The sequence below is a fragment of the Globicephala melas genome, chromosome 7, assembly GCF_963455315.2.
Source record: "Globicephala melas chromosome 7, mGloMel1.2, whole genome shotgun sequence".
NCBI lineage: Eukaryota > Metazoa > Chordata > Mammalia > Artiodactyla > Delphinidae > Globicephala > Globicephala melas.
In genome coordinates this window covers 5,454,515-5,480,558 of record NC_083320.1, presented here as the reverse complement: position 1 = coordinate 5,480,558, position 26,044 = coordinate 5,454,515, and the positions used below count along the sequence as shown (strand labels likewise).

The 26,044-nt window shown below is 53.8% G+C and overlaps 1 protein-coding gene across 2 annotated transcripts in view; it reads left to right on the top strand.

Moving 5' to 3' along the window:
- SH3BP4 (SH3 domain binding protein 4) overlaps positions 1 to 22,241 on the top strand; it is a 94,569-nt gene extending 72,328 nt beyond the window's left edge. For both annotated transcript variants that reach the window (XM_030865838.3, XM_060301682.2), the window contains 4 exons: positions 1,581 to 1,828; positions 6,620 to 8,967; positions 18,759 to 18,947; positions 20,224 to 22,241. In XM_030865838.3, coding sequence (XP_030721698.1) covers positions 1,711 to 1,828; positions 6,620 to 8,967; positions 18,759 to 18,947; positions 20,224 to 20,448 — 2,880 coding nt within the window. In that variant the 5' untranslated portion in view covers positions 1,581 to 1,710 and the 3' untranslated portion in view covers positions 20,449 to 22,241. The remainder of the gene's footprint in view (positions 1 to 1,580; positions 1,829 to 6,619; positions 8,968 to 18,758; positions 18,948 to 20,223) is intronic.
- The last annotated feature ends 3,803 nt before the right edge of the window (positions 22,242 to 26,044 follow it).

The window sequence follows — 26,044 nt, the reverse complement described above, 5'->3', positions numbered from 1 at the left end:
CCACCTCATCTAACCTCATCCCTCCCCGCCCCCCGGCAAAGACCTCTCCTCCAAATATAACCACAGTGGGTGTTAGAACTTTAACAAATGAATTTGGAGGGGGACGCGCTCAGCCCATAACCCAGGTCTTCTCTCCAGGGTGTTCAGGTGCAGGAATGCGGCCTCTGTGGCCTCGGGATGACATGGAATCCACCTTGGAGCCACTGCCAGCGGGCCCCTCAGAGCCAGGACTGGGGCTGCTGATGCGCGCCTGCGTTGGCCGAGACGGTGGGGGGGTTCCCGTAGGCACTGAGCCCTGCCCCATGTTCTCAGCGCCTTGCCTGGGTTCTCTTTTTCTCCTTCACGCAAATCAAATCAGAACAGTGCTGTTACTATCCCATGTTACAAAGATGAAAGTGAATCTTGTGTAAGCTGTTTACCTCAGGGTCATCCCCGGGAGACACAGAGCGTGGATGCAAACTCCGTCTGCTTGCTGCATGGTTACTGCACGCAGAGCCTGGGGCCGGGCTGTGTCATCCCCGCTGCAGAAGCTGCAGAGGGTGGCGCTGGGCCCCCAGGTCCCTCGCATGAGGAGGGCCACCCACCTGTGTCAGAAGACGAATTTCCAGCTGCCTGTGGACAGCAGTCAAAGAACAAGGGACCTGAGGACAGGTTACGTGAACCCAGCCATACTGGGGTGAAATTCACCTGCCCTTGGGTACCCCCCTGCTCCAAGTGCTGTGGCCCAGCTGTGGCCAGCTGTGGCCAGCTGGAGCGTTGCCTGCCCAGGTCCGCTCTGGGAGAGCATGTGAAGTTCCCTGCTCTGAAATTGGCTCCTGGCAGGTCCTTTCCTGTCCGTTGGCCCTGGTGAGAGGTCTGCTTGGAGCCAGTCACCTTGTTCACCTCCAGAACCCGCCACATGCCCGGGTGCCCGTTTCCCAGAGAAACCGAGGCCTAAGGAGAGAATCTGTGTTCTTTCCCACAAACATTTCCTTTGCTGGCTTGGTAACAGCACAGTGATCCAGTGAATATACCACGTTTCGTCTGCAGAAGTCACACAAGAATACCTTATATCCACAAGTGGCCACGTGTGTCTTATTTGTGTTTGTTTATTTGGGGTCCAGGGAGGATTTAGGGAGCCGTCCCCTCAAACCCACTGCAGCGATGCCAAGTGCTGCTTGCCCAGCGGTGGCTGTTCCTACGATGGGACCAGCCACTTTCTGGGCAGAAGGAGATTTAGTTCCCCTTCCCTGAACCCTGGAACTCGCGGTGTGGACAGATCCTGTTTTGTCCTCCTCTTTGACTAATGAATGGGCCGGCCAGGTGCTCAAGCAGATCTCACAAGCCTCATTGTGCCCCAGGAAGAGGGAGTGCAAACAGCAGGATAGGGAACACTGCCGGGGCTGTGTGCAGCGACAGAACAGATGAGACGGGCATAAAGTGGGCATAGAATCCGGGGAGTGAGCCCTGCTCTGCTCCCTCGGGCCAGGAAAAGTGACACGGCCTCTGCAAGAAAGAGGATTCCCACTTGCCATCAGTTTACTCTTTAACCGTGTTTCACTTGCTCAAGGGAAATTCCTTTCTTCTTCCCCTGCTCACAGGAAGAAGCACGTTGCAGAGCTGATGCCGTAGCGCAGCATGGTTGCCTGAGACAGAAGCTTCAGCAATTGCTGGAATAACTGGAGGGGAAATATGAAACCTTAGCCGTTCACCCGGCAAGAGAGTTTCAAGATGGCAGCTCAGCGCATCCGAGCTGCCAACTCCAGCGGCCTCCCGCGGTGCAAGTCCGAGGGGACCTTGATTGACCTGAGTGAAGGGTTTTCAGAAACAAGCTTTAATGATGTCAAAGGTGAGCTCCTGGGAATAGCACTGGCTGGGGTTTGCAAGAGCTCTAAGACCCAAGGACTCCTCTACTTACAGGCTGCCAAGTTCACGTTCAGATAATTAAATCTTAGCTCTCTAAACTTCATCACGTTATGAATTCAGCCCTGGAACAATACCCACTTGTTTTGTTTTGATGGGTTGGGAGGTTGTTTTGAATTTTCCTCTTTGTAATGAAACTTCTTGTTAATGCAGACTTTGTTTCTCTTTCCATGAGTTTTGGTGACATTAAGGTAAGAGCTTGGTGGCGTACAAAAGTAGGGGGAAGGAGAGCGTACTAAGTCGATGAGGTCCTGAGAGCCACTGCAGAATAAAAGGGGGTCCGGGGACAGGGGTCAGCACGCTTTCTCTGCAGAAGGTCAGAGAGTGAATACTTGAATCTGTGTAGGCCCTACGGCCTCTGTCACAGCTATTCAACTCCGAGATTGTAACGAGAAAGCAGTCACGGGCATGGCTGTGTTCCAGCGGAACTTTACAGAAACGGCCGGCTGAATTTGGCCCGGGGGCCAGAGTTTGCCAACCCCTGGTTTAGAGGTGGCCCCGGGGTTTCCCTAACAGCCGCGTAAAACTGGGCTGGTGATAAAGCCTATCTTTTGGACACCGAGGTGGATGCCAGCGGGTCATTTTCCTTCTAGAGTCCATCCTGCCCTCACTGGCCACGGTCAGTGTCTCCCCTGAGCTTCCTGGCATCTTGTACTTCGTCGCCCTCATCACCGTCACCACCGTCAGTTGACTTTCCCACCGCGTTCACCGAATTCTGTTGAAATGATCCATTGCGCTGCCCACAGACAGCTCAACGGCAAGAGCTTTCGCTTTACCTTTGTATTGTTAGCCCCTGGCACAAAATCGGTGCTAAATAAATATTTCCGGAGCTAATCTGCTGCCTCCCAGATAAAATCATGATGCACGACCCCGATGTACTGAAATCATACCGTGCCTGCTTCTGCCCTTCTTCTCCTCTCTTCCAGTTATCCTCAACTTCCCCTTCTTTCCTGTCTGTCCTTTAGGCTTGTGGCCCTGAGCATCGCTTAAAATGTTCTTTTAAACAAAAGCCTAGCAAGGGAATCATGAGGTTTTATTAATAAGAGCAGCGGACCTACTGGGTGTTGCTGTGAGTAATCGCGCCGTTTGTTTTTCGCAGTCTGGTGACGGGCATTGTTTTCTTACTTTGTAACCCAGCTAGTCATGGTTGAAGTGGGAAACTGGGAGCTCAAGTCATGCCGTTTGGGCTGGGATTTTGAAACGAGGGGCAGAGAGCTGGATTTTAAAAGATGATGATGTTGATCTAGGAGGAGCTGTTATTCCTCAAAGAACACTGCAGCTGGGGGAGGAAGGCTGAGGAGGGGCTGGTTAGCTTGGGGGGGGGGTCAGAGGGGGGGAGAGAGACCCCCTGACTCCACTGCCGAGGGGCAGGCTGTGGCCCAGGCAGCATTTCGGCCCAGCTGCTCCCCACACGTGCCGACGGTAGAAACGGCTTCAAGGTGGGAATCTGTTCCAACCAGAATATCTGCTGCAGAATCTTCTGCCCTAATGAGTGTTTTTCCTGCATAAGACCCGAGGCAGAGGGTAGGAAATGTATTATTCAGCGAACTGAACCTCCTGACACCCAGGCATATTTTTCTTGTATTAAAATCAAGGTACCTGGGAATCTGGCAACACTCTCAGAATTCATTAAGATGGAATTCGATACGGATTTTCCTGCATTTGATTGGCCGGAAGCCCCAGCCTTGTGTACACCCCAGGTGTCTGTGCGGCCCTTGTCTGACAGAGGGCTGGTCTTGGAAGGGAGCTCACGCCGCGGTCCACTCCCACGGGGGGCCCAACAGGAAGGGGCGCCGTCTCCCATCAGACAAGCCTCATCCTTGAGTGACATATCTATTACTGCTCCTCTCCTAAGGAGAGTGCTTGCAAATTTGAGTAAAACCAGTTTTATTCTCTGGTCTGGTAAGAAGACTAAAGTGATCATTGGCACTGATACGTCTTCTCAGGTTATGTACACAGCCTGCCTAATAGCTTTGGTTTTTAATTTAAAAAATATTACTGTAAGGGAACTATTCTGGAGGAACACAATAGGGATATAACTTTTGAGGAATTCTAACAAGATTTTAGTAGCTGGCCAGCTTTCTTTGATCTTCATTTGGTTTTAATTTTGACGTGACATTTTCATGAGATGTGTCAAGGAAACTGGAGCCTGTGACTGGAAAACAAAGTGGGAGGGGAAATCTTATATTATCCCCTGACCCCAGCTGACCCATCTGCCTTCTGCCACCTCCCCTCGAAGCCATTATCTCTGACTTGGCTGTTCTTAGTCACTGCCCCCCTTCAGGGTCAAGTGTGATTTTATAGCAGAAGGGCGCAGCCCAGGGGGATTCTAACTTAGCCTTTGGACAGCACCTTGTCCCAGTGACACGGATATGGCGTCTCTGTTGTAAGCGCACAGGATGAGCACTCATTCCACGGGTGTTTATTGGGCACCTGCTATGTGACACAGGCCCTGTTCCAAGGACACCACTGCGAGCAAAACATACCCGAACAGAGCTTACCCCCTAGTGGGGCAATGGCGCCCTCCCCGGCAAAACCAACACAGATGTGTATGGTACATTTTATATTGGTTCATGACCAATGCTGTGGAGAAAAATTAAATTAGGAGGGGGCCGGAGATGTCTCTTTAAACATAACATTGTGTGAGTCTTTACCTTGTACTAAGCATCGCTGTGCTAATCACGTCATCACCATCGTCTTGCTTAATCCTTGCCAGAGCCCGTCGAGGGAAGGTGGTTGGTTCATCCACCGTGAAGAATGTCAGGCTCCAGAGATCACACCGCTGCTAAGGGTGTGGATTCAAATCCCAGGTCTGGTGATCCCAGTACCAGCTTCTCCCCGACACCCCAGACAGGGTGGTAGGTGACAGCCTTCGAGGCCCAGGTTCACACCCTGCTAAGAAGCATATCTCTGTAATTTAGTTCGTGTAAATAAATAGAAGCTTCCTACTCTATTGCCTGAGACTTTGCTGAGGACGTGCAATTTAATTTTCATTATTTCCTTTTATTGAATTTTAAAGATCTTTTTTTAATGTGGACCTTTTTTATTTTTTTAAGTGTTTCTTGAATTTGTTACAATATTGCTTCTGTTTTATGTTTTGGGTTTTGTGGGGGGGGGGATCTTAGCTACCCCACCAGGGGTCAAACGCACAACCTCTGCATTAGAAGGCCAAGTCTTAACCACTGGACCACCAGGGAAGTCCCCTCATTGTTTCCTTTTAAAGGAAAAGGAAACTGGCAAATGATTTTTTGGGGGGGGAGGAGGACCAATTTGGTAGAATAGGATGTCTGTTGACTTAATCATATATTAGACAAGACGTAGGTGTTGTTCCACTAAAAATGTAGTCCTTTCTTTGCTTGTTTACATAAGCAATTAAAAAAAGTTTACTTTCATTTGTTTGTTACAGGAAGGCAGCAAACACCATAAAACAAGGGACAGTTGGGATGGGGCGGTTGGAGAGAAATATATGGGCTTATTTCCATCAGAAAGAAGTTTCTTCATCCTCTGAGTATATGTACTTTGTTATGTATGGGAGGGAGAGAAAACACTTAGATTTCTAATTATCTGTTATTTTTCAAAACACACCCTACTTGTTTAGATGACTTTTTTTTTTTTTTTTTTTTTTTTTTGCTGTTCCAATTGCTGTCTACCTTGGTAACACGCAGTTGAACGCCAAGAACCATAAATTAGCTTGAGTCGCTGTTTAAAGTGTTGGCATTTTTCACATTGCTTAAAGAGTTGTTCAAAAAGAATGTGAATTACAACCAGACCTAAACCTTTGATTTTCAAGGGGTAACAGAGAGACCATTTCCATGTTGTTCTGAATGATCGTTTAAAAGAGGTTGAAAGAGGGCTTCCCTGGTGGCGCAGCGGTTGAGAGTCCGCCTGCCGATGCAGGGGACACGGGTTCGTGCCCCGGTCCGGGAAGATCCCACATGCCGTGGAGCGGCTGGGCCCGTGAGCCATGGCCGCTGAGCCTGCGCATCCGGAGCCTGTGCTCCGCAACGGGAGAGGCCACAGCAGTGAGAGGCCTGCATACAGAAGAAAAAAAAAAAAAGAGGTTGAAAGAGACCAACCTCAAAAATCTTATTTCATATAAACAGTTTGATGAAGAATGGGTTCAACTTGGAAACTAGGAAACGGGCCTGATAGTCAAGGGAACCTTCCCCTTGGTTTATGTATTTTATGCTGAAGGCAGGACATGGAATCAGCTCTTAGACATCGAGAGATTCTGTTGCAGGTCTTTTCCAGTCCCTGGTTACATGCAGTGGGTCACTTAACGCAGCATCACTGTGTTTTCTAAGTAAATCACATTCAGCTTCTCTTTCGACCTAGCAGCAGTCCCGGTAAGTTAGTAACAATAAAGAAAAGTTGGGTCAAAATGAGATGTTTAAAACCTGGGACATAATTGATAATCCCATTATGCTGATTCATGTTTCTGTGGATGGTGGAGAGACTCTCTGTGGCCTTTCCACCTGACTCAGACCGTGCGTTGGGATGTGATAGAATCTGGGGAGACAACGCTCGATTTAGGCTGTCTGTCAGGTGAATCGCCCACCAGATTTTACTTTGGTTTGTTTCTGTCGTTTACTTGCCAGACACGTTGTCTCCCTGTCGGGAGTGATGGTTTTCCAGACCTCTCTTCTCCCTGGTTTTGACGATGCTCTGCCTCGCCCTGAGGGCCCACCCTCACCTCCTGTTCTTTGTGTTTACGCAGTGCCTTCTCCCAGTGCCTTGCTAGTAGACAATCCCACGCCCTTTGGAAATGCAAAGGAAGTGATCGCCATCAAGGACTACTGCCCAACCAACTTCACCACCCTCAAGTTCTCCAAGGGCGACCACCTCTACGTCCTGGATACGTCAGGCGGGGAGTGGTGGTACGCACACAACACCACGGAGATGGGCTACATCCCTTCCTCTTACGTGCAGCCCTTAAACTACCGGAACTCCACCTTAAGTGACAGTGGGATGATCGACAATCTTCCAGACAGCCCGGACGAAGTAGCCAAGGAGTTAGATTTGCTCGGAGGATGGACAGATGACAGGAGGGAGTCGAGCAAAACCTACAGTAATAATCCTTTCTGGAACGGTGTCCAGACAAACCCGTTTCTCAATGGGAATGTGCCAGCGCTGCCCAGCGTGGACCTACCGACTCCCCAAAGCACCGTGGACTTGCTGCTCTTTGATACGGGCACATCTTCGTTCACTGAGTCCAGCTCAGCGACGACCAACATCTTCGACGAGCTGCCGGCCACCAGCCGCCTTCACGCGGAGCCGACGGTCAGGCGGGACAACCCTTTCTTCCGGAGCAAGCGTTCCTACAGCCTCTCGGAACTCTCCGTCCTCCAAGCCAAGTCCGACACTCCCGCATCCTCGGGGTTTTTCACGGGCTTGAAATCGCCGGCCCCCGAGCAGTTCCAGAGCCGGGAGGACTTCCGGGCTGCCTGGCTGAGCCACCGGAAGCTGGCCCGGTCTTGCCACGACCTGGACTTGCTGGGCCAAAGTCCCGGCTGGGGCCAGACCCAAGCGGTGGAGACGAACATCGTGTGCAAGCTGGAGAGTTCGGGGGGCGCCGTGCAGCTTCCCGACACCAGCATCAGCATCCACGTGCCCGAAGGCCACGTGGCTCCAGGGGAGACGCAGCAGATCTCCATGAAGGCTCTGCTGGACCCCCCGCTGGAGCTCAACAGCGACAGGTGCAGCTGCATCAGCCCGGTGCTGGAGGTGAAGCTGAGCACCCTGGAGGTGAAAACCCACATCGTCTTGGAGATGAAGGTTTCAGCTGAGGTGAAAAGTGACATTTTCAGCAAAAGCACAGTGGGCCTCCAGTGCCTGAGGAGCGACTCAAAGGAGGGGCCCTATGTCCCCATCCCACACACCTACAGCTATGGGGACACGGTCCAGGCCCAGCTGGACGACCTGGAGCCCTGTATGTACCTGGCCATCGTTGCCCACGGCCCGAACATCCTCTACCCTTCCACGGTCTGGGACTTCATCAATAAGAAAGTCACCGTGGGTCTCTATGGCCCCAAACACATCCACCCATCCTTCAAGACGGTGGTGACCATTTTCGGGCATGATTGTGCCCCCAAGACCCTACTGGTCAGCGAGGTCACCCGCCAGGCCCCGAGCCCGGCCCCAGTGGCACTGCAGCTCTGGGGCAAGCACCAGTTCGTCTTGTCCAGGCCCCAGGATCTCCGAGTCTGCATGTTTTCCAACATGACCAACTACGAGGTCAAAGCCAGCGAGCAGGCCAAGGCCGTGAGAGGCTTCCAGGTGAAGCTGGGCAAGGTAAGCCGCCTCATCTTCTCCATCAGCTGCCACAACGCCAGCGAGCTCTCCGACTTCACCTTGCGGGTCCAGGTGAAAGACGACCAGGAGGCCATCCTGACCCAGTTTTGCGTCCAGACCCCACAGCCACCCCCGAAAAGTGCCGTCAAGCCATCCGGGCAGAGACGGTTCCTCAAGAAGAACGAGGTCGGGAAGATCATCCTGTCCCCGTTTGCTGCCACCACCAAGTACCCGACTTTTCAGGACCGCCCTGTGTCCAGCCTCAAGTTTGGCAAGTTACTCAAGACGGTGGTGCGGCAGAGCAAGAACCACTACCTGCTGGAGTACAAGAAGGGGGACGCCATCGCCCTGCTCAGCGAGGAGAAGATCCGGCTGAAGGGGCAGCTGTGGACCAAGGAGTGGTACATTGGCTACCACCAGGGCAGGGTCGGCCTCGTGCACGCCAAGAACGTGCTGGTGGTGGGCAAGGCGCGGCCCAGCCTCCTCTCTGGGCCCGAGCTGAGCACGTCGCTGCTGCTGGAACAGATCCTGCGCCCGTGCAAGTTCCTCACCTACATCTACGCCTCCGTCCGCACGCTGCTCATGGAGAACATCAGCAGCTGGCGTTCCTTCGCCGACGCCCTGGGCTACGGGAACCTGCCGCTCACCTTCTTCTGCCGGGCCGAGCTGGACAGCGAGCCCGAGCGGGTGGCGTCCGTCCTGGAGAAGCTGAAGGAGGACTGCAACAGCACGGAGAACAAAGACCGGAAATCCTTCCAGAAGGAGCTCATGATGGTAAGTGCCCGGTGGGGCTTGGGTTCCTAGAGGATGGGGCTCGGTCCAGCCTCAGCCTTGCCCTTGCGCGTGTGCGAACGGGTGTGGTGTCGGGAGTCAGTGGGCCGGGGTCTGGGCCCCCGTTCTGCTCCCTGAAACTCACACACGCCTGGGGATAGGCATTGACGTGGGACCGGTAGGGGCCCCCAAACAGCTCGGAGCCACTGCGGCGAGGGTCGTCCAGGTCTCCTCCTGCTGGATTTGTGAGCTCCTCTGGAGGTCCGGCATGCATCTCTGCCTGCCCGGTCGGGGACGCAAGGGGGGACCCTGTGCGCCACCTGCCCCTGTTTAGATCTCTTGGGACAAGATCCATCCTTTCATCAGATTCCCAGCGGGACCTGTGACTCGCCCCAAAGTCTGACTTTATCTTGTTGTGAGATTTTCTCTCCAGGCCTTACTTGAAGTTTCTCCCCTCTCTCTGTGTCATTTCCTCTTCCTCCTTCTTGCGTGTGTTGGAGTTGGGGTGAGGACGGCCGCTGTTTTGCCAGCACAACTGGGAACTTGGACCCTAAGAAGTAAAGAGGGGGGAGTCCCACTGCTGGGCACAGCCGGCCCGCAAGCCAAATGGGAAGCTTTCTGGACCCGATCACGGCCTCCAACAGGCTTGGGCTCTGCGCCGGTCATGACGCCCTCAGGTAGTCCACTCTTAACTGTTCACCACAGTTCGGCTGTGGTGGCCTTGGAGGAGTTATACCTGGGAGAAGCCTAATGTCCTCTGGGCATCCCTAGTCAGATCTGTGCCGGACATTCTCTGTCGACTTCTTTCTGTGATAGAAGCCGACTCGGGTCTCTCCCTGGTCCTCGTGATGTGGACACGCCCCTAGTTTTTGTTCCCACGGGAAACCCCCGGGCCTCAGTCACAGGCTCTTCTCTCATGTTCCTCCGACCCCACACAGTCCTTTTCGCCTCCTTATCTCTGTGAGGTGTGACTCCCAGCGCCCCTGAACTTCTGCCGCTTCAACTCCCCTCCTTCCCCCCAGCACTTGCCATCCTGAGGGAATGCCTGTTGGAACGGATGGGCCAGGCGTGTCTGCGTGAGTGAGGATGCACGCGTGGGCAGAGGTGTACAGCCGAGGGTCATCACTGCATGCACGTCCTGGACTGCCCTGTGGGGCTGGGGGGACAGAAGGGAATACGGTCCACGGTGGCATGGCCCCTGCTGCAGGGAGTATGCATTGCAGTCCGGCAAGGGATCGGGGCATGAAGAAAGACCCCTTGTCGGTGGCCCCAAGATACTAGAAAGTGCCAGATGCGTGGAGCAAGGCGAGAACCTGACGTTGCCCGGAGGAGGGAGACGGGAACTGGAGGTGGCATCCAGGGGGTCATTGGGGGCATCGTCGCTGACGGGTCGCGATGGCAGCTCCAGCTGGGGGAGGTGGGGAGGAAGCCGGCTGTCATGGCAATGGGGAGGGGTGAGGCGGGGGTAGGGATGGGCAGCAGAGGAGGCTACCCCTGCGCTTGATGGGGCTCCTGCACAGCTGGGCCCCAGGACCCTCCCCTCAGGGGCTCGCCTCGCTGGCCCACCTGTGAGATCGATTCCCGGAGCTTGCTTGCGGCCCGAGCTGCCCGGTGCCCTCGCGATGGACCTCGCACAGCGGGCCGGGGTGAGCGTCCAGCCGGGATCCTCCGTGGACGGTGGAATGATGTGCATTCATGGAACATAAAGGGTATCGACCGTTCCTTCGTCACAGCTAGAAGATGCTCACCTGCAACCGGCAGAGGTGCAGGATGCATCAACCTGGGCGGCACAGAGGCGGCTCTCACTTCCATTTCCTGCTCATTTCTTTCCATCTTGTTTTATTCAACTTGGAGAACTTTCCCTGAGAGCAGGTTTTTCAGGTGGCTTCCTTGGGTTACTGTGTGTGAGGACGGGGGTCTGTGTGCGTCCAAGACCATCTCCCTGCCCCCCCTCCCCCCACCCCCACCCCCCGCCAGGCCCACAGCCACCAGGACTCCCAGAGAGGAGGAAATGAACCTTGACCTTGGCAGGAACGTGGCCCTGAGACAGGTTAGATTTGCGGTACAGAAGTGAAACCGGTTTTGCAGCATTCCCCCCCCCACCCCCCACCCCACCACCCCCTCTCCTATCTCTTCATCTTGTGGGCTGGCAGATTTGAATGGTTGGCCAGACTTCTAGAAACCACAGGCTGATTTATCCCAGCATGTCTCAGGAGTCACTGGAAACCAGGTGTTTTTTTTCCAGGGACGTAACAAACCACTGAGCACTCGGGCTTCCTGGGGCCTCAGCCACTGATCTAACCCGCCCCCGCTCCGGCCGTGTCGCAGCCAGACCACCTCTTCCCCACCGCTCTCGTTCTGAAGGTAGTTTTCTGTTTAGTATGGCTCCTTGGTTTGGAAGCAGTGATTGAACGAATTAGAAGGGGTGAAGGTTTTGGATGGTAAATTTGCGGGGAGATGGGAAGGAAGAAAGAATCAAGAACTGAGTTGTCCCTCCCTCCACTGCTCTCAGCACAAGGTCCAGCCCCTTCCTCTGCCCCACAGGCCCTGTAAGACCCAGCGCCGCCTATCACAGCCCGGGGGCCCCTCCCTGCCCCTGCACACCGGCCACTCTGGCCTTTTCTCTGTATCTTGGACACACCCAGCTGCCCTGCCCCAGGCCTTTGCACGTGCTGTTCCCTCTGCCTGGAATTCTCTTCCCCCAGTTTCACGTCGTGGCTTTTTATCGTCCTTCAGATTCCAGCTCAAATGTCCTCTTGTCAGACCTTTCCTGCAACCCTGGATAAAGCAACCTTGTGTCTCTGGGTCACTGACCGTCTGTGTTACTGTAGCATTGTCTTCACGGTGCTTTCTCGAATCCGAAACGGTCTTGTTTACTTGTATTCATGGTTCTTGTCATTACCCTAACTGGATATGAACTCCACGAGGGAAGGGATGCTGGCCCATAGGAAACAACCAGATGGTTGATGAGTGAATGAATGAGTGAATGAATGAACGGATGCAGGCTAAGAATCTGATCTGGACGCAGTCTCGTGAGGTCAGACATGTTCCTGTGCTCTGGTTCCGTCCCCTCTTTCTGTTGTTTTAGTGCATGTTTTCAATCTCAGAGCTGGTCCAGGGGCACCTTATGTACCCGTGTGACCTCCTGCTGTGCCTCTGCTGCATTGCTCACCCGCATGGTGTGACCACCGTGGAAAATACCCGTCTGTCCCCGGTCCGCCCAGCTCTCCAGTAGAAGCCATGCATGTCTGTGACAGAGGACGGCCATCCAACACCGATGATGCCCCCCCGACTATAATGAAAATGGGGGGAGGCATGATGCTGGGCTGACCCCAAAGAGAGTGACCAGGGTGGACAGGGCTCCGAGAGTCCCCAGGCATTAGAGGTCATTGAATGAACCCCTGGGGATCTCTTAGCTGGGGGGACTTGTGGGTTGGAATGGGCACACCCGAGAACGGGTGACGAGTGTAAGGCTGCAGCTTCTGACGGAGCTCGGAAGAGCCGTCGCCGCCAGCCAGGCAGGTGTCTGTGCCCCAAACTCATTCAGCATTTCTTGGGTGCCTACTGTGTGCTCAGTGCGGGTGCTGGGTGCTGGGCCTTCCCCTGAGGGAGATGCCGAGTGAACAACCACAGGAGTGCAAGACAGACTCGTAATGGGCCCCGAAGAAAAGATCCCCTTGGCATGGGTGGACCAGGGAAAGGCAAACATCCCCCCTGACTGAGGGAGGGATGTGCAGAATCCCATCCAACAGGGAGGGGCTGTCGGGTTGAAAGTACAGTATGGGCAAGGGCCAAGGGTGCAGAGGAACGGGATGGGGTAGAACCAGAGGCTGGGAGAGGCCGGAGGCTGGGTTGAATCAAGATGATGATACATGGGGGGATGGGAGGGAGGCACGCAGCCACCTGGGCTGGATAATGCTTGTGCTTTATTCTGTGGGCATTGGGGAGGGGGGTGTTAAGTGTTTAGGGGACGTGAAGGGGAGCCAGGTGGATCCAGGTGTGTCCCTGCGCCTTGGGGATCCAGGTGTGTCCCTGCGCCTTGGGGATCCAGGTGTGTCCCTGCCCCTTGGGGATCCAGGTATGTCCTGCTCCTTGGGGATCCAGGTGTGTCCCTGCTCCTTGGGGATCCAGGTGTGTCCCTGCCCCTTGGGGATCCAGGTGTGTCCCTGCTCCTTGGGGATCCAGGTGTGTCCCTGCTCCTTGGGGATCCAGGTGTGTCCTTCTCCTTGGGGATCCAGGTGTGTCCCTGCTCCTTGGGGATCCAGGTGTGTCCCTGCTCCTTGGGGATCTACCCAGGTGTGTTGCTCCTTGCTGCCTTCTAGTCTCAGAGCCACTCAGGTGACAGCCAGTCTCCCCCTCCCCCACACACACCCTCTGAGTGTCATTCTTTCAGAATACCGGGACACCTGGCAGTGGAGGATCTAATTTTCACACACACCCCTGGATTCTCCTCTTGTTAAGGCAATGAGTGGGCGGGTCATTTTTAGCAGAGGTTAGAGATGGAAAGTACAGGTCAAACGGAAGTGCTGCGAGGCGGGGAGCCCCTCACACGCTTGTGCCTGGATCCCTTGGCTTCTACCCACATCTGCCTTCAGACCTGGCCGACCTTAGCAAGAGGGCGCCCTGTGCCGTAGCCCGGGGTGTTCTTGCATCCTGCCCTGGCGGGTGGGGATTGGATGGCCGACGGCCCTGGGTCTGGGTTGCGGCAGTTCCCAGGCCACGTGCACGCGTACTGACCGTCAGAACCCCTGGGGTCCTGGGGTCGGCCCCGCTGCCGTGGCTCACCCCGGGTTTTGCTTTTTTCCGGAATGAAGATCATCCTCATTGACTTTTCTGTTTGTGAAAACAGCAGATGCTGCTTTCTGCGGTGCTGTTTGCCTGTCCTGAGGGCCAGCAGCAGAAGTGCCCGGCCCGTCTCCCAGAGGCGGCCCGTGTTAGTGGTCTGCAGTGTAGACACTGCCGATATTCCTCAGTCCCTGGAGTTTGCTCTGTGCTGTCCATATTCTGCATCCTGTACACGTCCGGAGAGCATGTACAAGCGGCTCTGTGTCTGCGTGGAGCCTGCGCGCCCCGCAGCCGGGCAGGTGCTCTGGTCCTCGGTCTCCGGTAGGGCAGCGGTGCCTGGTCTCACCATTACCAGCTCTGCTCCAAGCCGGGTCCCGGCCCCGTGGCTCTGCACGCTTGTCCCTGTCCGTTCCGTGACAACATTCTGCGAGCTGTAGGAGCCCTCCCGAGACAGGAGGAGCCAGCGTTGGCGCGTGGCAGTGGGTGTCACTTCGGGGCGTGCAAGGCCTGAGAATGACAGGGGTTGCCTTAACAGCCCTGCTGGTGTCAAGAGCTATCACTGCAGCGACCAGACTGAATAGCCCTGCTGGTGTGTGTATAACTCTCCTCCCCTCTCTGAGCCTTGGGTTTCGATGTCGGTTTTTGTTTTGTTTCATGAAGGCAAGAAACGACAGAGTACGTTCCTCTGTTTTTAGGGCATTAATGTTGCTTCTCATACACTTTGTGGGTTTGGGGAAGGGTTTTCTGAGCGTGGTCGAAAGCCCAAGCAGAAGACATTGCTATGTGTTTGTACCAGGACTTAATGACAACACTCAGCACTGAGGAGAGAGGAGGATTTGGCTCGTGCTGTAGAGCTGCGTGGATTTGGGTGATGGCCATCTCGTGTGTGCGTGTGTGTGTGTGTGTGTGTGTGTGTGTGTGTGTGTGTGTGTGTGTGGAGGGTGGCAGACAGAACACTGAGGAACCCAGCTCTCCTTGAACTGGAAGTATTTTTGTTCAACAACACGCTTTCAGTGTAAGAGATTATTCCCAACTTTGGGGATTACGAGAGGCACAGTGTCTGTCCTTCTGGCCGGGAGGGAGGGAGGGAAGGAAGGAAGGAAGGAAGGAAGGAAGGAAGGATGGATTGTCTGGGCTCTCAGAGAAGTTTCTCTGAAAAAGGGAAAGTTACTGTAGGATATAAGTCAAGATGGGTGGTTGCTTTAGGAGTGAGGTGCGGGGTGAAATCAACACTGAGAACCTTGAAAACTAATGGAAATAAGGGGGGATTGAGATCGGGGAGAGCTAGGGCTGGAGAGGACAGTGTGGAGGGATTCTCTGAATCAGGAGCAAAATCTCTTTATCCTTCAGAAGAGGACACAGTTAACTACCTGCTGTGCACTTAGGGAGGTTCCTGGGGACTTCCTGCCAGGTGGTCCCACAGCCCAAGGCTGCTACTACAGGGAGGAGCAGGGTTGCCATGGTGACTGCCCTTCTGGTGTTTCAGCATCTCAGGAATGGGAGCACGACTGGGGTGAAGTGAACATACAGCAAAGTGATGTTTTGTTGTATTTTCATAAGAATGTCTCTTCAAACAGGGATTGACACACTGGCCCGCGGGCCACCTGCTTTTGTAAATGAAATTCTACTGGAACGCAGCCCTGCCCACTCGTTCAAGTGTTGTCGTGCTGTTCTCACGCCCCACTGGCAGAGTCGAGGGGCTGAGGCAGAGACGCCATGCCCACAAAGCCAAAAATAGGTCCTGTCTTGCCCTTGGAACAGACTTGGCCACCCTGACTTAAGTCATGGGTCACTCCAGCTCGCGAGAGTCCAGCTGGAACCAGCCTTGTGCTTTATTTCTGGTATCACCTGTGTATACCGGTGTGTGTGCAGAAATCAAAGAGGATGCTACAGGGAAAAGGTTCCAGCACCGTATCCCTGCCCCTGAGAAATTTTCTATTGCTGAGACTTGGTGGGCACCCAGAATGTGCCGTTCAGACAAAAAAAAGGCATGAACTACCCCTTGGCGGTGGTGTGGGCAGCGCTCTGCCCCAGCTGTGACCGCTCGGGGCCAGAGAGAGGGTTTGAGTTTCTCAGGACCTTTGTGCCTGCACCCGGTGTCCTGGGAGAGAGCAGCTTTGATCGCCCCCGCCAGGGATACCCGAATCAGAAGCAGGTGACTCTGAAGTGTTCTGTTACCTAGAAAACAAGGCCACCTGCGGAGCCTGATAACTGAGCGCACAGACACTGCTGGGACACTGTGAGGAAGCCTGGGTGGGACCATTGTCACGGGAGGTTGGCCAGACACCTTCTCAGGACACCAGGCGTGGCTGGAGGGCACCCTGCCTCTCCTGTGTGTCTGGGCTCAAACCACACCACGCCAAAAGAATTTTTTTTTAACTTTTTTTTTTAAATTTATTTAAGTAGAGTTGAATTACATTGTTGTGTTACTTTCTGCTGTACAGCAAAGGGGCTCGGTTATGCATATATATACATTGCTTTCATATTCTTTTCTGTTATGGTTTATCACAGGATATTGAATGTAGTTCCCTGTGCTATAAGTAGGACCTTGTTGTTGTTTTTTATTCAGGCAAAAGAATTTCAATCCAGAATTCTACCAGTTTATCACACGTCTCCCCCATACCACACACACACCCCTGTATACTCTTCACATCTTCTGCAGCACAAATCTAGTAAACATTTAAGTTCTTTCAAACAATTTCACTTGAAGATACCAAAGTTCAGAGACCATTTTCTGAAGTCTGTAAATCGTTGAGATGACGCCTCGTGCTCGGTTCCTGATGTCACGCGGTGCCCACACAGTTGGAAAGGCCATTGGCCTGAGCACCGGGAGGTCTGGGCCTGCCTCCACTTCTGTGCCCTCGAGCTGTGGGACCCTGGACAAGCCACTCAGCCTCTTCGGGGTCTATAAAACAGACACCGTGCAACCCACGTGGTGGGTAGCAGCTGGGGACAGGCTGCCTGGAGCCCCTCACCAGGTATGGGAGCCCCTCCCTTTCCCTCCGATTTTACCTGCAAATTGGGGTGAGCTTGGCTTCCCTTCATGGGGGTTCTGAGAGGTAGATGCGCCCTGCACCTGGCTCACTGGAAATACTCAATGAAGGTAGTTTATTTAAAATCAAAAACAAAAATCAGAAAAGGACCATGTGGTCCTCAAGCTCCCTTCTGCCTTCCCACCGTTATGGCCCCCTCGGACCCAGGACGGCCTCAGATTGATCCTATGTTTTAAAGGCAAAGATTGAGATGCTGGGGCATCAGCCTCTGCATTCAGGGACTCCCCCAAAAGTCACCATTTCTTCATTTGTTAAGTTCCCCCCAAATAAACATAAAACGCAGGTGAGAATACTCAGAAATAGCGGCGTTCTTTCAAGTAGCAGCCCCGCAGACTGATGCTGTGCAGACGCCAGGCCGCCTGCGTCCTCACGGGATGTTGGAGGGAGCGCGTGAGCCGTGCGTTTGGCTCAGCTGGGGAGGGCCTTGCTGCTTGGTCAGTTGCTGTTTTTAACACTTTCTCTTCGGAGCCTTGAAGTGACGTCAGGTGCTTGGACAGAGCATAGAGGGACAGAAAGAAGGCCGGGCCCGGTGACTGGTAGCAGCATCTCTTTGGTTGCATCCTCGACGTCCGCTTCTGCAGGTGTCAGGCTGTAGCCCGAGGATGTGCTGGACGGCAGAGGCTCTGCAGATGAGGGTCTGGTTCTCACCGCGCCTTCTCCCCCTGCCTGGGGCTCCATCCTGGCCGCCCAAAGCTGCACACTCACTGTACCGGCTCTCACCGGACCCGCAGCCCAACACGCAGCAGCCATCCGTGCAGCTCGTAGCTTGGGGTGATGCGTGCGGACAGGAGGGCTGCGGGTCTGTGCTGCTTATGTGGCTTTGTTTCCTTGAGCCAGAAATGCTAATGTGACACAGCCTCCAGCCTGGGGCCACTCAGAACCCGCAGGATGTCGAGCGCTGTGCTGGAAGCCCACCTGACTGACCAGCCCCTTTCCTGGATGGGAGATCGAGTCCAAGGTGGCCCTGTGCTGCTCGGGCCGTGCCGGGACTTGGGCAAGGCTCTGGCCGTTGCCTCCTTCCTGGCTGACGGGCGTTTGTTTCCCTCCTGAGCCCCTGTCCCTCCATAGTTAGTGATCCCCATCCTAGAGACACTAGAAGGCTCTCGCAGCTTTGCCGAGGGAACAGTCCCATCAATCCTGGAGACTTTCTTGATGGTCCTGTTAGCCTCCCCCCCACGCGAGGCCTTCATGTGTCTCGAGAACGTGAGAGGCCTGGGTCTGAGCCCTCACCTGCACCTCTCCTGCCCGTTGGGGCTCCCCACCTGCAGACGTCAGCTTGTCCTGCCCTGAGCCCCAGGCCATGCCGAGCTGGCTGTCTGGGCAAAGGGCATCACCTCTCCAGGTGCCCCAGTCGGGGAGGGAACAGATGAACAGCTGTCATCCCACTCACCCCGCCTGTCAGCGTCCCGGGGCTGCTGCGACCAAGTACCGCAAGCTGGGAGGCTCTGAGCCGCAGAGGTTTATCCTGTGACAGGTCTGGAGGTGTCGGCAGGGCTGGCTCCTCCTGGAGGCTCTGAGGGGGTCTGGCCCGTGCCCCTCTCCCAGCTCCTGGTGGCTCCAGTGACGTGGCTGCATCACCCCATGTCTCCCTCCATCTTTACGTGGACTGCTTCTCTCTGTCTCTGCATGTCTGTTTCTCTCTTTATGAGGACACCAGTCATTGGACGAGGGACCCACCCTAGTCCAATGGGGCCTCATGTTAGCTAATTACATCTGCAAAGATCCCTACTTTGACATTCAGTCACGTTGGGAGGTTCCAGGAGGACGAGAATTTGTGGGGGGGGACCCAGTACCTCCCACAGATCGTGGTTTTTCCTGCACCTGGGAGTCCCGGCAGTGCTGGCGCTCAGGCCTTGCAGTGTTGAGGGTGCTGGCTCGTGGTCTCTGCGGTGCAGGCTTCCCGTGAAACCAGAGCCTGCCCTGTGTCTTGCCTCATGCCTGCTCCTTCCTCCTTAGGCCTTACTGAAGATGGACTGCCAGGGCCTGGTGGTCAGACTCATCCAGGACTTCGTGCTTCTGACCACGGCGGTCGAGGTGGCCCAGCGCTGGAGGGAGCTGGCCGAGAAGCTCGCCAAGGTGTCCAAGCAGCAGATGGACGCATACGAGTCTCCCCACCGGGACAGGAATGGGGTGGTGGACAGCGAGGTGAGTGGGGCTGCCCTTCCCTCCACCTGTAAAATGCAGTGAGGACCATGTCTACTGTACAGCGTTTTTACGAGGACAACATAGGTAAAACGTGAAGGCAGGTGCTGGGCACATAGCAGGCTCTCGCCGAGCGGGAGCAAGTCTCATCCTTCCCGGGATCCTTAGTTGTGAGCCCGGGCCCTGGCGGCGGCAAGGCCACTATCCCGTCAAGTGGGGCATTGGAACAGCATCCTCAGAGCTGCCCATCCGTCCCTGGTCCTGATCTTAAATTACCTTCCGCCCGATGGTGCTTGACGGAGCCCTTCGTGATCAGTTCTGGTTGGGGCTCCACCCCACACGGTGTGAAATGCATACCTGGGATGCTGTCAGCTTCGGCCAAGGCTGGTTGGGTTCCTGCTCAGGGAGTCTTTGTTTTCTCACTTGTCTAGTGGTGGTCACTTTAAGTTTCTGGAAAGACGGTCAGGCTTGCAGGACCTCGGAAGCTGGAGTCCCAAGAATAAGGGCATCCTTGATGGATGTGAGGAGTTTCTAAATAAACGGAAAGTGCTGCGGGAGGTTGGAAGGAGAGAGAAACCTTTCTATCTGTGCGGTCACTGCTTGGTACTAAACACCTGCTCTCACGCAAGGCGTGTGGTTCTTCCCTCTGAAATGTGCTGGCCCGGGACGGAGGCGGCTTCTTTGGGTTCATTTCACTCTTTAAAAAGTAGCATCAGGGGGCTTCCCTGGTGGCGCAGTGGTTGAGGGTCCGCCTGCCAATGCAAGGGACGCGGGTTCGTGCCCACGTCCGGCAGGATCCCACATGCCGCAGAGCAGCTGGGCCCGTGAGCCATGGCCGCTGAGCCTGCACGTCCGGAGCCTGTGCTCCGCAGCGGGAGAGGCCACAGCAGTGAGAGGCCCGCATATCGCAAAACAAAAATAAATAAAATAAAATAAATAAACTTTTAAAAAGTAGCATCAGTGGGGCTTCCCTGGTGGCGCAGTGGTTGAGAGTCCGCCTGCCAACGCAGGGGATGCGGGTTCGTGCCCCGGTCCGGGAAGATCCCACATGCCGCGGAGCGGCTGGGCCCGTGAGCCATGGCCGCTGAGCCTGCGCGTCCGGAGCCTGTGCTCCGCAACGGGAGAGGCCACAACAGTGAGAGGCCCGCATACTGGAAAAAAAAAAGTTGTGTCAGTGATGAACAGAGACACTGGTACTAGGAGAGGTTCTAGAACCCAGTCTCTCAGTGTCCCCTAATCTTTTCTCTCTCTTTTGGTTTTGGACAACTCCACTACCCAGGCCATGTGGAAGCCTGCGTACGACTTTCTACTCACCTGGAGCCACCAGGTCGGGGACAGCTACCGGGATGTCATCCAGGAGCTGCACACTGGCCTGGATAAGATGAAAAACCCCATCACCAAGCGCTGGAAACACCTCACAGGGACCCTGATCATGGTCAACTCCCTGGACATCCTGCGAGCGGCCGCTTTCAGTCCCGTGGACCACGACGACCTCGTGATTTGAACGGGTCTGCGACCTTCTGACGCCCTCCCAGAGGGCTGCCCCGGGGTGCGTGCCCTCTGTCTGCCCCGGATGCCCAGGCGGGCACTTAGAACTGGGGAGGGAGGGAAGGTCAGCTCAGACAGACCCAGGGTCCCTCCTGGCTGGACCCACACCCAGGACCGAGCACACGCGATGTTCCACCCGCCTCCTCTGTCACGGGAGAGACCTGGAGGGAATTTCTACTGCAGGTTGTTGCCAATCAAATAGCTTTCTATTTGTTAAGTATAAATTTAAATAACTTTTTTTTAAAGTATGGGGGGGGCGTACGAGAAAGGTGGTATCTAATTTTTTAATGGACCATAAAGGTAAAAAAAAAAAAAGAAAAAGAAAATACTTCATAGGGGCAGATACTGTTGAGGTTTTTATGTTCTATAAAGACCTTTTTAAATTATGTTACAGATGTATATATGTATTTAAGGGTCATGGGGGCATTTCTGATCGCCGGATTCTCTTTGCATTTCAACACTTAGCACGGAAAGACACTCGTTCAGATGTTGGACCTTTTTGCCTCTGTACTTGTAAAAAAGAAAAGAAATCAAATAGGAAACGTGGTGTTTCAGTCAATGAGTGTGGTCCGTGCGCCTTCTCCCTGAGGCTGTCCTAGGCCTGCGATTCCCTGTGATTTTTATTACCTTCTGTACCGTGGCCTCGTGTTGCAGTAGAGGAACGGCCGCAGCACAGGGGAAGCGTTTTTGAGCTTTAGCAGGAGGAGTGAAATCCAGCAGGAGCGATTGGGTGCGCTTGAGATGAGAAGGCGGCGGGCAGGTGGCATTCTCTACGGCCCCTGCCTGTGCGCCCTTAATCCAAAAAAAGAGCTACGCCACGTGGAGAGAGGCAGCCCCTGCAGCTCTGAGAGGTCCTGCTTCTCCCCAGGGACAGGGGAGTGCTCGCTGCAGAGCTCGAAGCCTCTCCTCTGGGCACGAAGAAAACGTCAACACAAGCACACCCTACGCTGATGTCCAGAGGTTCCTGCTGCCATTTGCCAAACTCTCTACTTCATTCCACCTAAAACGTAACCCCTCTCCCCTCCTGGTGTGCCCGTCTCTCTTTGGAAATAAATAGCATAGAGGAATCTCTTTTTTTTAAACAATATGAAGATTATCTGTGCCGGATGAATGTCGTCTGAAAATGTTTCCCACATAAAATCTGGGACTTGGCGGACTGTTGCATTGATAACCTTGATGGTCGGAGATCAACTTGCGCTGAATTCTACAGTTGTGTTGTGCGTGCATCTCGGAAGGGAGTGAGGGACAGGGAGGAAGAAATACTGGCAGATCAATAGAGCTGATCCCCAGGAAGGGGCCAGGATATGTGCTGTGCTTACGTGAGTGATACTGGGCCATCTGGGGTTCTGGCATCTCATTCTCTAAATCTGCTTTCTGGAAACATGCTAATTACTTAGTATAATCAATGTAAATCCCTTACTGGGCTAAAACATTCTTATATATCTATTGATTCAAATACGGAAGGCCAACTGACTAGAAAACAACAATAAAAAAAAAAACACTACACGTTTTATGCTGCAAGAACCAAGATACACAATTCCCCCAAATCATCACACGAAATCACCTTACGTACTGGTTCTTCACTCTCCGCCTTCAGTCTTCCCAGAGAGCGTCTCTCACTCTTCCCCAAAGAAGAAACAAAACCAGTCGCACCTTAAATACTGAGATTTTTTTCCTCAGGGGCTTTAAATAGTTTCCTATGCAACATGTCTTGTAGCACAAATTCAATTCTACGAAAGTTGCAGTAAATTTTCTTTGGATATTTTAACATAAGCGTGTGTGTTTTTTTTCCGTACGCACCCAGACTTTTAATAAAACACAAAACCTAGCGTAAGTGTCTGTGCATAGAACCATGGCTCTGTCCCAACCCGGTCTCCCCTAGGTGACAGTGTGACAGTTGGTTTAGTGGGTATCTGTTTTCTTGCTATTGATTTAATTGTTCTTGAAATCTAGGGATCTCAGTCATCAACTAACTAATGGGAATCAGTGTTGCCTAGAGCACCCAAAGGGTTCAAGTGGGTGGCTTTCCTTTTTCTTGGTCCTGGGTACCTGGAACTGGCCAATCCCAAACCCAAAATCCACAGCTGAGGGCCGGGCAGGGCCGGGCATCTTCATCAGGTTACAACAGGCCGGACTCCCACAGGCCCTGCGCTCACCAAGCCCAGGGAGAGAACAGGATGAGGGTAGGGGGGCAACTGATGGGGACCAGCCCCACCTGCAGGTGGCAGGGAGGAGTGGGGCTAAGGAGAGCCCCCTTGAGAAGTAACTTGAATCCAAGGCCAAAGGCTGAGTAGGCACCAGTGAGCCCAAGGCCAGGCCAGACCTGGGGAACAGGGTGTCTGCAGCACCGAGAGAGTACAAGGACCACAAAAGGCTCACCTCCTCCCCACCATGGGCCTGGGGCGTGTTGTACAAGCAAGAACCTCGGGGTGCACCTGTATCCTCCGTGCTTCTCAGTTCCAGCCCCGCCAGCCGTATCCTGACACCCATTTTGCAGTTGACTGACTTGCACGGCCAGTGGCAGAAGTGGAGGTTTTAATCCAGAGCTGCTGTCTCAAAGTGCCACATACCGGGTGGCGTAAAATAACAAATTTATTTTCTTGAGGTTCCGATGGCCAGAAATCCAAGATCAAGGCATCGCTTGGCCGTCTGCCCTGTGTCTGCATCCAAACCTCTCTTTTCTTAAGGACCCCAGTCATGGATGAGGGCCCACCTGAATTGAGTGTGACCTCATCTTAACTTGATTACTTCTACAAAGACACTATTTCCAAATAAGGTCACATTCACAGGTTGCGGGGATGGGACCTCCAACAGATCTTGAAGGACAGAATTCAACTCACAGCCCCGCCTCCTTCTCCAAGGCCTTTGCATGTGGCTTGCTTGGGGGAAGGTAGGGAAGGAATCCAGCTGGAAGTATCTGGAGGTCTCTGCCCAGGTTAATGCAAAAGTCAGAGGGGCAGAGGAAGGTAAATCTTTAAAAGGGGAAACTACTTGGGATGGGACTGGCTAGGTCACCAAACCTACTTTCTTCCTGAGCAAACAGCTCAAGTGTTTTCCAACTTCCCTTGCAAGTAAGTGTGGCCGAGTGACTCAGCGAGTGGCACATGAGTGTTGGTGATACAGGCGCCATCAGGCCGGTCCCATAGAACCTTCCGGGCAGCCCTCCACTGTCCCAATTGAACAGAAGGAATTCCAGGGACCTAAAGGTGAGGAAGAGTCAGGCAGCAAAGCCCAGGTCCCCGAATGACCCCTTTGAAGGCTTTCCTTGCAGCAACCAGAGTTTACCTCCAGGCCCCGGAGGCTGTGGCGTTATGGTGGCCGGCATCCCTTTAATCTCAGGTCCCGGTATTCCCAGATCACTGCTGTAAACGGGAAAGCTGGAGGGGTGACGGGTTTGCTCTTAAAAGGGAGACATCCCGCTCACACCTGGATGATGTCAGGTAAACATGAAGAGAACTTAGTCACACTAGCTTTCCTTGGCTTGCGCACGTCCGGAATTGGCCACTACTAGTCTGAACGTGAACGACTTTTCTACTTGTTCTGAATATTCTCTAGGCTACTCCAAGAAGCTTGGTTAAAATTTCCAGTCCTTTATTGATGTTGATTTTGACATTGATAATGGTAATAATTGGCATATACAGTTATAGTATTTGTAGGTGTTTTTGAGGACCACATATTCAGAAGAAAGACTTCGTTGAAAAAAGCTGTGCTCTGGTTTCCCAGGAAAAGGGCCATTTTGCGCATGGTCAGTTCCTGCCCTGGCCTTCGTCTGACTGTCGAGCAGTCACGTCAGACGGGGCGTGCACCAGATCGTTTGCTTTGTGGTCACCAAGACCTCACCCCTCAGGTAGTCTCCGGTCACCTGGCCACAGTCACCAAGCCCCGTTTTAGTCCTGGGACCCTCCCCTCCAGGGGTCTGGTCTGCAGATCCCCGCAGCCCATAGTTGGTCCTCCAACCATCCCTACTGCCATGCCTGGACTTAACGACCTCTGCCTTGTGTCTCTGCTCTCATTCCTTTTTATGGCCAAGCTACTCCAGCACCCTCTCACCTAAGTCCACCTGCCCAGGCTCCTGCCCCCTCCATGGGATACAAAGGAAGACCCAGAGACACTCCTAGTGCCCGTTGTGCAGTCAGCTCTGGGTTTCCCCACCCCCAGTTGCAGAGGTCCCTTGACTATCTCCCCTTCTCAGAGCTCCCTGCTTTTGCCTGGGCTCTTTTTGAGGTGAAACACCTGTCCTTCCTTCATCAGCCACACTGAGCTCCTTGGGGCAGTGACCGTGTCTAAACTCGTCTCTGAGTCCCCAGAGCTTTGTGCAATAAATGAGTGTTGCATGAGGGAACTACCCGTATCTCTGCCATAAGAATGCATCTCAGAATGTGGATGACTTTGGCTACTGGAGTGCGTAGGATGGGCTTTGTGTTGGGTTTACAACCAGTGTTAGCAATAAGTGGAACTTGTCCAGCAGTGAAGGCATCAAACCCAGCTCATATTTTAAAAAGAGTTCAGGGACTTCCCTGGTGGTCCAGTGGTTAAGACTCCGCGTTCCCAATGCAGGGGACACGGGTTCGTGCCCCGGTCCGGGAAGATCCCACATGCCGCGGAGCGGCTGGGCCCGTGAGCCATGGCCGCTGAGCCTGCGCGTCCGGAGCCTGTGCTCCGCAACGGGAGGGGCCACAACAGTGAGAGGCCCGCGTACCGCAAAATAAATAAATAAATAAAAAGAATTCAAAGGGAAAAGCATGGCAGGGATGGAACTCAATGGAGTGCACACCAACAAAAATGACACGCCCTAATGATTCATTTCCTGGCACAAGGGCCACATATATTTGGACCTTGGTTTTTGCTGTAATAAAAATTGAGTTTTACATAGAATAGAGTGAAATGACCTCATCCTAAATAGTCAAGTAACCTGAATGTTGGGGCAAAAGGGAATGCCAAGTGCCCAGGCTTTGCTTAGCGCCAGTGCTCTATGAAGGGTTGGTTCTCTTTAACCCCCCGGACCACCTTGGTTTCACAAATGGGAACCCTGAGACTCAGGGAAAGCGAACAGGCCCAGCTGGCCCAGTGGCCAACGCCCAGCTCTGTCCACCCCCAGCCGTGCCACATGAGAAGCAGGAAACGGCGTAAAGGCCATTGCTTGAGAAGCAAATGCCCAAAGCCAGAGCCGGGGCAGTTTCACTGACAGCCTGGCTGTGGGTCAGGGTTAGACGGGTGTCTCCACTCTGCCCTCACAGATCTCTGGCAGGATGTGTGTGCACGCTGGGCATCACTATTTTGTGGCCGTTTCCCTAAAATCAGGAGTATTTAAAATATTTGCACTTAGCCAAAGTTTTCCCTTTTGGGTTTGTTTTTGGAATTTTAGCTTTATTGAGGTACAGTGAACATATAGACAAAGTTTTCCTTTTTAAGACCCAGTCGTTTCCACCCGAGAGCTCGTCCTTGGTGGGTTACACAGCAATGTGCGTGTGCTTGACGCTGCTGACTGGGGGAACCACTTAAAAATCAGGAAGATGGTAAATTTATGTTCATTTTACCACAATTTTTTTTTT